This window comes from Lethenteron reissneri, chromosome 26 (assembly GCF_015708825.2).
Source record: "Lethenteron reissneri isolate LAM-NWPU_2019-01 chromosome 26, ASM1570882v1, whole genome shotgun sequence".
Taxonomy (NCBI): domain Eukaryota; kingdom Metazoa; phylum Chordata; class Hyperoartia; order Petromyzontiformes; family Petromyzontidae; genus Lethenteron; species Lethenteron reissneri.
Genome location: NC_083804.1, coordinates 24,352,730 through 24,369,079, shown reverse-complemented (window position 1 = coordinate 24,369,079; position 16,350 = coordinate 24,352,730). Strand labels below are relative to the sequence as shown.

The 16,350-nt window shown below is 48.4% G+C and overlaps 1 protein-coding gene across 1 annotated transcript in view; it reads right to left on the bottom strand.

Moving 5' to 3' along the window:
* Positions 1 to 2,735: 2,735 nt before the first annotated feature.
* Positions 2,736 to 16,350, bottom strand: part of LOC133347916 (protein tweety homolog 1-A-like) — a 135,786-nt gene continuing 122,171 nt past the window's right edge. The window contains exon 13 of the mRNA XM_061560656.1: positions 2,736 to 15,143. Coding sequence (XP_061416640.1) covers positions 15,128 to 15,143 — 16 coding nt within the window. The 3' untranslated portion in view covers positions 2,736 to 15,127. The remainder of the gene's footprint in view (positions 15,144 to 16,350) is intronic.

Below are 16,350 nucleotides of genomic sequence, written 5' to 3'. Positions count from 1 at the left end.
ATGCAGCAGTGCACATTTCTCAAAGGGCGGAATGAGCTAAGTGAAGGCTTTCCTTCCCACTTGCTTGATTTTAACCCAGCAAAAGTAAAATGTTAAATTAATTAAACAAGCTGCCAATACGCCTCCTTCAATCGTTTGTCTCTCCACATTAAGCACAAAGGTATATTGTTTACCTCCCAGCAGCTGCACGGTCTTCTGGGAGGGCATCTTGGTTCAACACAAGCGTACCACCCTAGGTCTGTTTCAACATCCAGTGTCTCATCAGCAGAGCGAGGCAATCGTTCCACAAGGGCATAACGATATCGACTGTGGTGTTTCGATGTCGATGTTCAGATGTGGACAGGGGACAGAAGTGGGCGCAACAAAGCCGAAACGATGTCTAAAGGAGCAAGTGGCTTCAGATCATTACTCGTCATGCACGACAACACGAGTGCGACAGCACGCGGTTTAGATATCCCACTCGCACTTGTAATCCATATGGAATGTGTGAATCATTACATGGACGCATGTAATTCTAATTGTATTTATTCTGCAATATTCTGCTTCTGCCATGTGCAGTACCGATGTGACAGGGCGTTATTTTTTAAGTTATCATGACGCTGCTTCAGTGAACTTTAACATTTCCCAAGCAGGGCCATTCGACTGAAACATTAAGACCTTCCTTTGCTCTCGGTGAATCTGTTTATCGAATCCCTCGTGCACGTGACAATGGAGTCATGCGGCGGTGGCGTCACGGTGAGGCCACGAGACCTGCATCCCAGGGGTCTCCAGTGTTTCCTCCAGGCGCAGCAGTTTACGTGACGGGCAAGCTCACAAAACCTCCCCAACTCTGTCCACGCGGGCGGTATGAGTGGGCACACCGCAGTTCGGTGGGTCGTGTGTGGTGGGGTAACGTGCGGGGTATTCCCTCCTTCTCCACGATGTCTGCCCAGCGTGGAAGAGTGGGCCACAATAGAGCTCACTGTCGAAGAGGGCATATCGCCAGCAGTCGTGTGAGCAGGATATTGCAGGGCTGCCCCTTTACAAATGGAATTGGAGTCCATCTTAAACACGTTATGCATTGACATGTTTCCACTTTCAACAATTTGGTCGTGGATACGGGACGTGCACATTGGAGAAGCCTTTATCCTGCAGTGGGTAAATCATGGCTGTTGATGTTGATACAGTATATTTATCAATATAGCACATCTGTATTGTCATGGGATATCATCCAGCGTAACAAGTATATGTTGTAGTTTTAGGTCAAACAAGTATGACATATAGAACTCGAGCACAAACCAGGCCAAAGTTGCACTCTCGTGGGTTTTAAGTAATTTATTGTTTCACGATAAGAACCCCCACGGATGCAAACGGATGTTTTTGTTAAAATTCTGGCGATGTATTCGCTGTGGTCCGTCAGAGTATGGTTTCCACCATTCCCACTGTGGACGAAACCTGGCCAAGTTTCTCAAGTCAGCCTCGGTCTACAATGATCAATGCTGTACAGCGTACTGCGATGAAGCTGAACACAGCAATACCGGTGGTACCAGATCTCAGTACAAAATAATTCCTGCCGCTCGAACGCGAGACGCCGAGTCCCGGGACTGTCCGGGTCATACCCGGGTCAAAGCCCCGACGGTTGGCAACCGGAGACAGATCAGTGCATCCTCCCCGTGTGAGAGTTGCACTCAGCGATCGCAGTGAAACTTCACACGGCCGCGCGCCGCGTGATGCAGTTTCCTCCTCGCCCTCGAGTCGTCCATCACAGCAGCGCGCAACCCTGCCGACCACGTATTGTTATTATCAGCCGCGCTGCGGACACCGACCAAAACGAAATTGCGTTTTCTCTCCGACTGCCCCCACCACCCCTGGCCATGTCCGTCTTTCGTGCCAAGCTCTGCCACCAGCCGGGGGGGTCGGGGGGATGGCCGCGATTCTCCGATTGTTCCGAGCAAGACGGCGCCGGAGGCTCCGACCGCCGGGAAGTTCTTCTCGTCGGCCACGCGTTGCTCTGCCGCTGCCGCCGCTGCCGCCGCTGCTGCCGCCACTGCTCCCGCTGTTGGGGTGGTTTTTAAACAGAGTTGTTGAGCACGGGGCCCGAAAGGCCAACATGTCAAGCGGCCAGCAACAACAGCACTGTCAAATTTGTAATAGATATCGACCGTGTAAACACATGTGTTGAATTAAGCAAAGTTATTTTCACAGCTTGGGAAAGGGACGATGGGAAGGAATTGTCAAGGTAGAGCAGTTGAGAGACGAGACAGCGTCTGGGAGACCTCAACGTGGCTGGAGGAATAAATGACTTTAGTTCATGGGAACAGTCACCATGGTAGGAGTGAAATAAGAAAATTATGCGCCTGAAAAATCACTCCCAGAAATCCACGTGGTTGATGGGATTTTTAGTTTTTACGTAGAGAGGAGGAGGCCTATGGGAAGAGGAGGGGTATCGTCTCCTTGTTAATTTCATTGCAGAAATGTCACCAGAATGTCCACTTCGGCTTACTGGCTATTGTGGTCATCAACACATTGCTGTATAAAATGTGAATGTCATGGCGATAAATCTGCATTTCTGACGTTGCAGCGGGATTACCGGGTTTCGCATAAATATAATTGAAGAGTGTCTGCTTTCCAGACAATAAAACATATATACATCTGAAACAGGTGGCTCACATCATCATCATTTTCTGTACAAGCGGTGTATTTTGTTCTTGTTTTGAATGATTGCGTTACCAATAACACACGAGGCTGCCGGGTAGTTACAATATATCATTCTTTATTTTTTTACTAACGGACATTTATATCACAAATTTGAGTTTGGGATGAGAATTGTTATTATTAAAAAAGAGAGATAAAGAATATGAACGCGTGAGACATTAAACACAACATTATTTCCCACACAACATCAAGCTTCGTAAAAAAAACAGCTCCAAGCCGTTTAAACAAACACATCTCCTCGTGTTCATATCATAACCATTGTCGTTATTTGTATTACTATTATACCACGGAGAAGCGATGGGGGGATGAAAGCATCACAACATTGTAAAGCAACCCAAGACGGCGGCGCAATCGTCGACAAGCGGCACGGCACGTGCAGGCCGTGGCAATCTAGCAGACAGCGAGCGAGCGGCAGGAGGGAGGTGGTGACGGCACGTGGATGGCGCTTTAAGCCTACAGACGACCACGACGACGACTACGCGGAGCTGCGCAGGTGGATACACGCCCATGGGCGTGTACCCATGGGTACACGCCCATGGGTACACCCCCATAGGTACACGTCCATGGGTACACGTCCATGGGTACACCCCCATAGGTACACGCCCATAGGTACACGTCCATGGGCGGGAGGCAACGAGTACTGCCATTGCACGCCAAGCACGGTCGGCACCAAGTGAGGATATTTACAAAGACAAAAATCCCCCGTGTAGCCTTAACAGACTGTAGGGGCAAGTGTTGTTAGCGAGCACCTATGAAGGCCGGAACGGTACACGAGGGGGTGGGTGGCCAGCACCACGCCCGACCGCCTTTGTCTCCCCAGTGGCGATGTTTACACACCACACCAGGTACTCATTTGAGGCAGAGTCGACCTAGGGGAGGCCCAGGACCGGTTCAGATAATCGTCACCGTTGTTGGCCGTGAGCGGGAATCGAACCCGGATTGCCGGGTTCATAGCGCAGCGCTTATCGCTACACTACCGCTCCCCACACTCTCACGTGCGCGCTCGCTCTCTCAAGCGCGCTCCGAGTCCCGCCGTGGGTTCGTGGCCCGGTCTGCTGGAAAGCTTTCGCCACGCGATGCGTCAATCGTCCGGTCATGGTGCAAGCTCGACAGCAGAAAAGGCTCGACTCTTATCCAAACTCGGAAAAATCACGCTGGGATCTAATGGGTACGTCACGACTAATTGGGAGCGCAAAATGCCAGCTTCAAGCATGCTCAACATTGGTGGCCTCTAATGCACCGATATGCACGGGTTGTGTTCCAGTGTTGTGCTGGTGTGAAATTCAATGGGCAGCCTTAATGTACAGACTACTTCAAACGCCCATAAAATAAATACATCGGATTACCCAGACGTCTGTAGTCCCAATCACGGAGCTCAGCCGTGGAGCGAGCGGCTCGAAATCGTAAAGTTGCGAGTTCAAGCGTTGGTTGGTGGCTGACTGAGCTCGTGATCCCTACAGGGACGTCAAGTGAGTTCCACTTCATGGCGAAGTTAACAGTGGTTGTCCTACGGGTAGACTTGGCACCGCCGTAGGAATGTGGAATTTCCACCACTGGCTCAGGTCTGTGAAGAGGAGATGAGCATCGCCTCAATGCTCATGTGAGCAGCAAATCCCCATTGCAATTCACCCAAGTTCTTAATGGCAGTGTTAAACTCTGCATTTACCGTTTATGATGCTACAGTTACAAGTTTTCCCCAAAGACAACCGCGCTTATGAATATACTGAAAGGCGGACATTCTATGGCTCTGAACAATGCAAATCGCTGCATAATAATCACATTACAAAAAGCAAGCCAATACCTAATTTAATGTAAAGGGTCGTGTTGAAATATAAAATTAAATACTAAGCCTACCAACATAAAAAAACATTAAAATATTGTTAGGAAATACGCAAACTAAGACTGGCAAAATGTCGGTAAATATGAAAAGTTAATGTTTTAATTATCCATCTTTAATAAAGTGGCAGAATAAAACAATGTTGCAACCGTCTATCAATATCACTGGCGTAATTCAACATATAAAACCTAGTTATGTAAAACAAACTTTGAAAATGACGTTTAAATCATGAATCAATGATAACAGCGATGAATTTATCCTCGTCCATTCAGTCACGTGTAACGTGGAGTTCTGTTGCTTCGATAGCTGCTACATGCGGTGCACCGGCCATGCTGGTGAAGCAAATCATACGCAAGTGTCGTGTAAATCACTTTCACTGCACCCTCCCGCGGTTAAACACAGCCAGCACGACTCGACAGCCTCAAAGGAGCCCGTGGGAACCGGCACGAACTTGCGACGCTCGAGCAAATGCTCAGGCGCTCCTCAACTAGGCCGCAGCGTGCGATGCGTGAAATGTGCTGACAGGTTGCTCCCGAGGAATACAACTTGAAAATAGCGTCGAGATTGCGTGACGTAAAAAAAGTTACTCTGCGCCTCGTAGCGACATCGCGTTGCCTGGGCGGGCCAAGGAGAGTTCCTTGGCCCGTGTCCAGTCTGGGTCTCAATTTAGGGTCACAGCAGGTCAAGGCGTGCGAGTGTGGATGGCCATCGGCATTTTGGACACCGGCCACTTTTGAATTAGGTAACGATGTGATCATTCGCATGGTGTTATGCGTCACAGTATATGTAGTTTTGCATCGAACAAAGACCCATATCTGACAGAGAGGGTCCTTGTCGATGAACATCGGGCAGTTCGCCAGCATTCGTTGAAGCAAAGCCTAAACTAATTGTCGAAAACCACTGCAAAGTTTGCTTGAACCAATGCTGCAAAAAAATGCACTCCCGGTAGGCCATTTTAGCTGATGGGATGTGTAAAAAAAAGTTTGTGTTTTACGCGGAGGGACATAGATGGGAAGGAGCCATATTGTCTGCTAATTTATTTCGCTAATTTTGAATTACTCTGTAGATCATCATTCACATCCCCCAAACTTGTGCTTGGTAAACATTGTAAAATGCACTGCATTGCAACCGGACTGAGCTCAATTATCATTTACATCTGCCCTGTGCTCGGTCCCACATGGGCAACTTGCTGTCCCGCACGATGAACAAATGCGCGTGGAATTCAAAAGGCCATTGACAGCAAACACTTCGGCAGCCAATGGCGTGGCAGTGGAGGAGGACACGCCGGGGGTCACGCGGCCCGTGGCACTACAGGAAGCGACTTAGCGGAGCGAGCGCACGGCCACATCGGCCGAACATCTCAGACGATCGCACGGCACACGCCGTGATTGCGCCATGAACATGCTGCATGCCGTTAACCTCACGTTCACAATACACCGCCTGTAAACAACGCATTGTTCATTACCGTCGCAAGCAATTGCAATGCAAAATTTGTTTTTTTACATTTATATAAAAGTTAAATCAACCACTTAGTTTTTTTTAGTAATCTGACGCTCTTTAGACCTGTCCCTGAATCTGTTATTACTGAGAGGATGCTCGCGTTGTGGAGTGGCGAGCGCCGCCTGTATTCCAGGGCAGGGATTGCCTTCAAACGTGCCTCGACCACACACATACACACAGTACTCAGTTATTATTTGGTTAAGATCAACAGATTTTATCTTTAACATTTACTTTGCAAACCTAATACTGTCCGAGCATGTCATCTTAAACCGTACAGTCGCAACCCCCCAGCATGTGCATTATACACTGCTGCATCCTAAATGCAGAATATAGGCAAATGTCAGTGCACCATATGACCGTTAAAAGAAAAGGCCGCAACACAAGTGGAGGGAGAATAAACCACGAGAAACGTAAAGCCAGGACTCTCCATTATACACACAAATGCGACCTGATGTACTTATGGAAACAATCAGTCCATAAGGGCCACACACTGCCTTGGCGGAGGGTCGTTTAGATGTGTCTGAGTGTGCTATTTGTACTTGTCCACCACTGCCAATGCAGGGTCATCAAAACGCAAACCATCCTGTCTACGCGAATTCACTTAGCTCCATTGACATACACACACCACCAGCACCACCGCCAGCACCACCACACTAACCACCACCGCCAGCATCACCACACTCATCAGTACCACCATACTCAACAGCAACACCAACAACCGCCATTCGCCACTAAGTGGCGGTGACGTTACCACGACGCTTGTGCCAGGCTATGTGCACGTTGAGGCCACGTGAGGTGTCGAATGCCCGCTGGCAGGAGGTCACGGGACAGACCCAGGTACCACAGGTCGACTGACTGAGATGACTGGCCGATGCACCACCTGTGCCCCCTACTGCGCCAACTTGCTGTGTTTAGCCGCGCGGCGCTCGGCTCGTTGTTGTGAGCGTCGCTCCTCCGCCCTCCGTGTTGTTGGAGGGCGACTGCCTCCAACTACGCAGTAGCAGCAGCGTCCTTCACGAGCCTCCTCCACAGAGGCCGATCTTGACACCGCTGGTACCAGTCATCGGCAATTCCACTCAGCTCCACATTCTCCTGTACCACATCACTCCATCTCTTCTCTAGCCCGTGCCACGCCCGTTTAGCCCCCTCTATCCAGCCAAACAAAAGCTGTTTGGGCATGCGGTGACTGGGCATGCGGGCTACATGACGCAGCCAACGCAACCTTGCCTGCCGGAGCTCACCAATGTCCAGATCTTTCAAGGATTGGTGAGCTCCTCACACATTCAAGCCTGGTTAAACCCAGGATATATCGTAGGCAGGCCAGCCTAAATATTTCTAACTGGCGAAGAGGTTTCATTAGGGGGGTCCACGTTTCGCAAGTGTAGAGAAGGGAAGGCATGGCCGTGGCCGAGAAGATCCCGAAGCTTTGTGTGGAGCTACAGACCAGGTAGCTTCCACACAGCATTATGCAGCCGATGAAAAGATAATGTCGCTCGACTGATTCGGAGTGAGACCTATGCTGTCAAACTGGAGCTGGTCATGAGCACACTGCCCAGGTATGGAACACTCTCCACTCTCTCCACAGTTGCACCATCGTCAATTGGGAGTTGTGGTAGTGCAGTGTCTGATGTTACAAAATACCCAGGCAGGTGCTTAGTTTTGGTGAGGCTGATGGTAAGGCCTCACCTCTTCGTGGAATGCTCCAGGTTCAGCAGTAGTGCATCCAACTCCTCCTCTGATTGAGCAGCAATCACCAGATCATCGGCATATATCATGGTATACATAACATATATAACACCACCACCATCACCACCACGAGCACCACCAAACTCACCACCACCAGCACATTCACTACCACCACACTCACCAACACCACCACCACGCTCACCACCACCACACTCACCACGACCACACTCACCGCCACCATTTCGTTGAAGATCTCTTCAACGAAACGGGACCACGATGACGGCGGCAAAAGTCGCACTTGCCCTTTCAAATGACGTTTTAATCTGGAGTACAAATATTCGAATTTTCTATTTTAAAATATACGTACTCTAGTTCTGGCGCTCTGCACACATTATCACTTGTGATGGTGAGAGGAGAGCAAATTACACAATGTCACAGGCTCTGCAAAGCTAAGCATAACATTACAGATATCCTTATTTGTCAGTATGAATTGCTAACCTAATGATTTAACACTTTCTAAGATTACCCCCAATACCATACTGCAGTTAAACAATCATGTCTCTGCATGTACCATCTAGCCTTCTCAGTTAATCATCTACATATCGTCCTCGTTTTGTACAAGGATTTCTCCACGAGGGTACATTTCTCTTAGATTCCATTGCACAATCATGGGAATGCGGTAATGTATGACAACATCACCTATGCAGAGACGACTTTGACTAAACTGCAGCCCTAACACAGAGCACGGACGCGACGTCGTAAAATGTGCAATGGTAAATCAACAAAATCTTCACAGGCATCTCAATGGCCTCGTCACTTTCACACGAGAAATGAGAATGACACCGAAGTAACAGGAAGAGCAGTAATTGCCTGGTGACCCTAACTAATGAGAGGTTATTCATCTGCAACAAAAAAAAACAAACCTCAGCACCATCATAAAGGGAAGAACAAATGGGACATTTTCATTCACATCCCTCGCGGCCTTGTAATCTGAGTGGTTAAGACTTTGGGTTGGCGACTCAAAGTAGCTACAAAACTAGCATCATAGACAAAAACGGAACCGTGGAAAATACAAAATATTACAGTACAGTATTCCATTTCCATGAGACCTCGTGTCTCATCCCGACACCTGATGGCACCACCAATTAGGGAAACAGCACAGCGCTAATGTGCAGTGTAATAATGGGTCTGCATTCACCTGGGGTGCACGCGCACCCCCTGGGATGCCCTTTCTGGGGGTGCGAGGCATGGCCATATTTTTTGAGAAGGTAAATAATCGAAAAACACATTAAGCACGGGCATGTCAGCACAACCACTTTGTTTCATCAAACCCCCGATGTTTTTTAACGATCGAGGACCAAAGGGGTGCAAGGCTGCAGCGTAGGTTAAGAAGGGCTGAAATGTTGACGGCGTCAAATTACATCATTCCCGGCTTCATTGTCGCCCAATGTCTTCCCTGCGCCGTGACTCGACAGCAGCGCCGTGCCACTCAACACGACCACCGAGCAGGGGGCAGCGGGGGGGGCCCGACTGAGGGGGGAGGTGGCAGATGCTTCCCACAGTGCCCCCCCCCTCGCCTGATAATTAGCAACGGCCTGAGTATGCAGGTGTACGTCACAAGCCGTTCTCGTCGTTTTTCACGAATGTAATATTCGTGAAGAAATAAGTATTTGTCCTTAACGTACGCTCCATGTTGGATACTTTTAATTGGACATCGTGCGAACTTAATTTAGACGCCAGATATCCTTTACAGGAGTTGCCCCCCCCCCCACGTGACGATGTGATCTGGGCACGGCCCTGCCACGTGACGTCACGGCCCTGCCGCGTGACGTCACGCCCTACCGCGTGACGTCACGGCCCTGCCGCGTGACGTCACGGCCCTGCCGCGTGACGTCACGGCAGGACGATAATCGCGGTATCGGTGTCCCTTTGCTCGTGTAGTTGTATTTAGCACTTTTCGTAGTCTTAGTTTGTGCTTTGCTATACGAATACAGACGACTTACTGTATGCGGTTCACTCAAAAATCAGCGCGCTCTCGGTCTTCTAATCATCACGGTGTATAATACTTGTGATGCACATGCTGGCAGTACAAAGTTAATCTAATTCATGTTGAGAACTACGACGTCATGTAACCACCATGCAGTTCATTACTCCAGAATGTCTTTAAAAAACATTAATTTGCTGGACAATAGCAAGTTATTTAAACCATTCATAATTATGACTGTATTTCGAAATGTATTTTTTTACTACATAAATGTAATGTCAGGAGATTAATAATTTAATAAAAATGTAAGAAACAATAATCCCTAAGCTACAATATTTTAAAAACGAACGGCACGATAATGGTGGAGCCTGTATTTTACAATATATATTGTGGAATCCAAGAGCACGCACAACCTCACGTGATGTTTATACAGCGTTCACTTTCACAACACATTTCTTATCAATGGACGTGAATGCTTGCATGGGAAATCTACATTATGCCAAAGCATGGTTTTCTGTGGGAGCACGAGTTGGCTCACAGAAGTGTAACGCAAACGACGCTGTGAAAGTTGACTCACACCTACCCTGCTCCCAGTAGCGTGCAACGTTGGGCCGACGTTGGCACGAGGTTGAAACCCTTGGCCCAACGTCGACCCACGTTCAATGTTTATTGGGCCCATGCATTTGTACAAATGAGATACGAACGCAAAACAACGTGAATGCACAAGTCGTGAGTATGCAGCCCAGAGCACGGTTCACATGCGGTGACCAGACACAAGCGCGACACTCACGTTCTCCAGACACAAGCGTTACACTGACTCACATTTCACCTGGAACTGGATACAACAGAAGCAGCATGCCATAATAGTTATCGAGCAGTTAAGGGTACAATGAACCACACAGGAAGAAGTTACGTGGAAGAAAGCCAACATCAATACCACGTACGGATGATTGCTAGGACATGTGCAGGATACACTGCGGCTTTAAAACTTAGAAGCCACCCATTTAAGACCGCACGTTTGGAGGGGGGTGGCGGGGGGCATTAACAATTTGTGACGATGCCCAAGCGCTCGCACACGAGTCCAACAGCGAGAGGAGAACGCCTGTGGCTCGGTGCATTCGGAGATCTGGCACGAGTTCACGGAGTCAGCGAATGCACTCGGTGTGTCGAGCCAATGAAAGACAAAGAGGGATGGGCCAGGTGCAGTAGCACAAGATCTCGCGCTTTGCTCACATTGATGCTCCCCCCGCCCCATTGCGATTTAGGAAATCGTCAGGATGATTTTGGGGGGGGGCATGATTCAACGTCAGAATGAGACGATGACGATTGTTGTTCTGCGTGATGAGTGAAGCGGCCTCACAGTGGTCGCAGGGGCTGATCGTGTGGATCGCGTGCAACGCGCACCACGCGTGCACGTTGCACACGATCGAATCTTATGCGCGCGCGATTCCATCGATGTCCGACGATGCACTGTGAATTTTAAAATCAATTTAAATCGACGACTCTGCGCATCGTTACAACAGTACAAACCACGACAGCAGCGACAAAGGCCCGGTCATTGCTGTGTCTTGCATGCGCTAACCCATGAGGGCACAGGCAGAGAAGTACCTTGTGGGCTTTGGATCAATGTCTCCGTAACCACCCTCGTTCTATATCAGAACTCAGGAAGGAAGAGGCTGTTTACGAGCAGTGACCAGTGGTGTAGTAACGGCATTATCAGCTCAGGGGGTGCGGCAATTGGTCAGGTGGGCCCCAGTATTTGATTTATTTCGGACGGTCGCACTTAGAGGCTCTAATTAATTATACATCTCGGCACCTCTTACCTAATCACAGCATCGTTACGCTCACGGTCTCGAATACATAACGCTGTAGGGGCGCTCCCATATTCGCAAAATAAGTTGTTCTTTCAGTGTGGTTGTCAAGGGGGCCCAACTCGTAGCGTTGGCCACCCACGCTCGTTAACGCAACTGGCAGTGACCCTGGCAGTGACCCTGGCGTCACTGCGCAGCCAGGCTGCTCGGCCTGCACAAGGACACAGCGGTGCGGCCCGCAACACGATCATTTTTAGTTTCTCACATCTGATTAATGAACAACAACAACAAAAACAGCCCTGCAGCGGTTGCATTTGAGACAATGAAAATGAATCGTGTTAATAGCTTGCAGTCACCACGCAAAGATTGCCAAAGCCACTCATTGTCATTATGAAAGTTAGTTTGAAACACTGAGAGAGAGGTTCTCACATCTCCACGCACTTTTGGACAGCAGCTATGCTTCGCCTTTCTTTTCTCACGGACATTAACTGAACCTTATGGCGGGACCCCAGGGTCCAATAAGCCCCCGGCTCTCGCATAAACTGCGTTGTGACGTCATTTTATGTCTGTTGAAGGCGAACGACACGGCAATCTATTCCTCCCGGCGATTTATGTGCGCGGTGGGACGGAGTCGCCAATACATTAATTAATTAATGACAAGTTTGACTTCCGTTTATTCGTGACCCCGTGGTCCCGCCATACGGTTCAACCGACAATTAACAATACGAACGCATAATGCGTTGTTCTATCCTGATGAACCGTGGCTTGCATTCTAGCAGAGCGGCAGCAACGCTCGCTGCAGGGATGTAATTACGGAGGGCTGACAATGACAGAATAACACCACACATCTCAAAGTGCGCATCATTATACATCATCCACATCCCACTGCTCTCTACAATTTTACGAAGCTTTCACTTTGTCTTGCGGAAACGCATCGACAACTTTCACTGGGGATGTTAGGTGAGGGATGTTAGGTAAAATGCAAATAGCCTTTGCAGAACATATTGTTTTGTTGTCACGAAGATGACTGGCAGGTTTTTGTGTATTATAGTGTGTAACAAAAACATCATGAACAATACATTCGGGAAAATATTATTTACACTGCTGAGTCGTGGACAAAATGGAAAGCTATCAACTGGCATCATGTTGTGCCCAGCAAATCGAATGCTCCTAGTCGGGTATCACTCTCAGTACGTAGAGAAAGTGATGTTCACTCTTCGCATTCTATACTCGCCGTCACCATCAGGTAGTCGTGTTGCTGGGATCAAGGCTCCTTCCCTGTCGTTTCATAGATGCAACAAATCATATTTACTCGCTACTATTATTATTAATGATGACTTCACACAGGGTAGCTAACTCGAGCTACATCGTGCTCGTTAACAAACAAAAACTGCCGCGAGGGTAAATTACGTAATAAATCTGATGCGTAGATTAGAGTTTTTTTAACAAAACGTTACAGTTACTTTGTTAAAAGGGGTAGTAGGTACTTTGAAGTAACAATCTGCAGCGAATAGTTGGTCCCTGGTATTGATCACACTGTGTAACGTGACCTCAACATGAACATCAAACCGCTGCAAGCGTGCGATGTTCACGCGTCTTTAAAAATCAATGTCTAGCGATTAAAAATACAGTATACGGGTAAAAATCTAAACAAAAACACTTTCATTTTGTTCATGCAGAGGGCGAGATATGGGAAGTAGGGCGCAATGCATGCGTACTTGTTTCGTTAACTGAACGTGTGCGAGATGAATTCAGGAAGCCTAGCTGCACGGTGGATGCCCACTGCATCGAGTGGGGGGGGGGGGGGGGGGTCTTGTGGCAACGCGCTTCGCTTATTTACATCAAAACTGATCCACAAATCTTCAAGCCCACAACGTGCAAGAGAAGTGGACCGACACAGCATTAATGCGCTGCTCAATCTAATTCGGCGGGCCCGATTTGCGGAGCGGCTTGTGTGTGTAAATAAATTACTTTCTCATTCATAATAGAGTTTTTTGGGTTAGATCGTGTAAATATTTACGCGATCTAACCCAAAAAACCTCTATTTACGTGATCTAACCCAAAAAAACCCTCTTATTATGGATGATATTGGTCGCGAAAGCCTACGTGTTAAACTAACTTTCTCATGCGCACCGCCGCCACTGCCTCCGAACGGGCTGCGACGCGTCGCAAGGCCGCGCGTCCCAGCGTCTGCCCTCGCTTCAGACAGCGCGCAGACAGAGAGACTGATGAGAAGGGAATTCCCTGGATCTCCATCGTGCGGGTCTCGTCGCAAGGATTACTCACGAGTTCGGGTCACGTGCTTCTTTGGCTGGCCATCAGGCAAAGAGGGCGGTCACCGCATCGCGCGCTTTCGGGTGCGCTTCTGCGGCCGTCTGGAACGCTCTTCCTTTCGACATTGGGAAGCGACTGGCGCTATGCACATTTACATCATCGAGATTGAAAACTAATTTCTTTAGAACTGCTTTTTGTGTTTAGTTTGTTGTCCTTCCCGCACACCTCTGCTTTACACGGTTGGCTACTTAAGTTGCGAAAGAAGTTCAAAATACATAGATACGAGGGCACCAAAACTAACTCCACCATCGCTGCTGACAACAGCTACCTGGCCTGTGCCAGGTGTTTAACGCCTCGTGCGCACTCTGTCCAATGCGTGGGCGACCAGTGGCTCCCTCACAAAATCAGCGCCCAGGTGGACGAGACGTTTCATGCAGCAGACTTCAGTTGGATAAGTTAAACTCGTGGCACAAGAACGGTAGCTTCTGTCATCCTGCTACTTGCTGAAGATTACTTGACCATCGTGCGTCAAGGCGAGACATCTTCACAAGGGGAGAGCTACAACTGCAGTGATAATATGTTACTGTGTGTATCTCGAACAATAAACACGGCATATATATGGCGTCGCTTAAATGTGCCAGCAACTCAAAATGCCTTACATCACATCTCAATCATTCGAAGGGCACCCCCAGTGGCAACTGTCTCAGTGTCAGCACAATGTCACAAGATGACTCAGCATCAGCCTTATTCTCGCATTAGTCTGCCAGTAGGGGTAACGATTGCTATATTTAATCTCAATTGCCTAAATGAATCACCTCGGGCTCTAAGTAAACAACACTACTGACTATAAAGAATGGTGCCGAGCCATACGCTCTGTCCCACAAGCATTGAGTTGATTTCCCACGCCACATCCTAACCCTGACCATAAAAACACACGGCATGTGTGACGTCCATACATCTACACGCTACAGCTGCAGCCCTTACGAAGCCACGTTGAATTATCTATGCGGTATTCCACTTTCGGAGAACAAAATATAACATCAATTGACTGATGGTTTAAAAAAAAGCGAGACCTAGTTTAGATAGATGACCTGTAGAGACATATGCAACAATGGCCCATACAGCGATAACAACAGCAGCAAAACAGAAATGTACACGGGTGAGAGATGTCACACGGGCTCACAGGCCGCGAGCCGCGTGCGGTTGGCAGCGCGGGCGTCGTTGCCGGTAACGTCCCTCCTCCGCTCCGCGTGCCCCGCGCCACGTCTCAGCCTCCCCTCTCCGCGGCGTCGCCCGCTCGTCCCGGGTCGGGCGCGCTGGTCGTGCACAGCAAGGAGACCCTCATACCCGGCGAATACTGCAGTGGGGCGAGAGACGCACGTCGTCGAGTCAGGCTACTGGAAGAAGCACAGCGGTAGGGGCAGCTGGAGACGTGCTAGTTGGCTTTTCGCGACAGATATTATCAGTAGCAAAGGGGGTTTTTGGGGGGTTAGATCGCGTAAATATCGCAGCCAATTAGTTAGATTTGTCACGTAAACAAAACGTGCAAATTAGTTACTACTTCGAGCGCGTGCTGCGGTTTCCAGCACGTTCTCCATTAACGCCGATGATCGGGATTGAAATCGGTAATCGTTGCTTTTTGAAAGACGAGCAGAATTTTTAATATTAGACTGCTGCAGATTTATATTCACGTTAGATTAATCGATTTAGCTTTGTGTGTTCGGTTTGCTGTCCTTCCCACGTACCTCTCATTAGCACAGCTGGCTACGTACGGTGCGAAAGAAGCTCAATATACATCAAACGTTCGATCAGGGACTGGTATAAATAGAAGAGCAAGGCAGGCTTCCTTCAATTAATCTTTGTTTTTTAAAGAATGAGTAGCAACATTTAGGTATGAATCACTGGGAGATTTTACATGTGTTTACTTTATTCTTATAGTCATAAAACGATTAAAAAAACGATTAAAGTAGATTTGTAATCCTTCACCATCCAAGCACCCTCAGGGATGGCAATGTGCCGCGAGTGGAGCACACACAGAATGGAAACGCGAATGTTGACAAGCGACAACAAATGGGCCAACACCTCCACGAATGTTTCCAGACGCCAACTTCAGATGAAACGTAAAAGGAAAATAAACAAACACCAAAAGTACATCTACTACAGAACATGGGAAGAGTATATATTTATAGACCTTTTGCAATGTTGGACTTTCAAAGAACAATCTTCCTCCGTCACTGCAAACACGAGCCTCCTATCGGAGGGCTCCCGTGCGAAGCGGAGATTCGTTCAACTTGGCGAACCTGCCTACGACGCAAGCCCTCACGCGCTTGAGTCTCGGCAAATCATTATACTTGATGAAAAGTGCAAACAGCGTTCGTAAAAGCCAAAGGTCAAATTGATTGAAAAAAAGAGGGCAGATTATCAACGTTGCCGAGTGCACAAAGCTTGTGCAGAACGCGTGACAATGATAGATGGGTCGATGCAACGCAGTCTCCTCGTGCTTTATTGACAGTCAAAATTGCAGGAAATCTCTGTATGGCTATGCTTTGCAGTTTCTCTTTGTG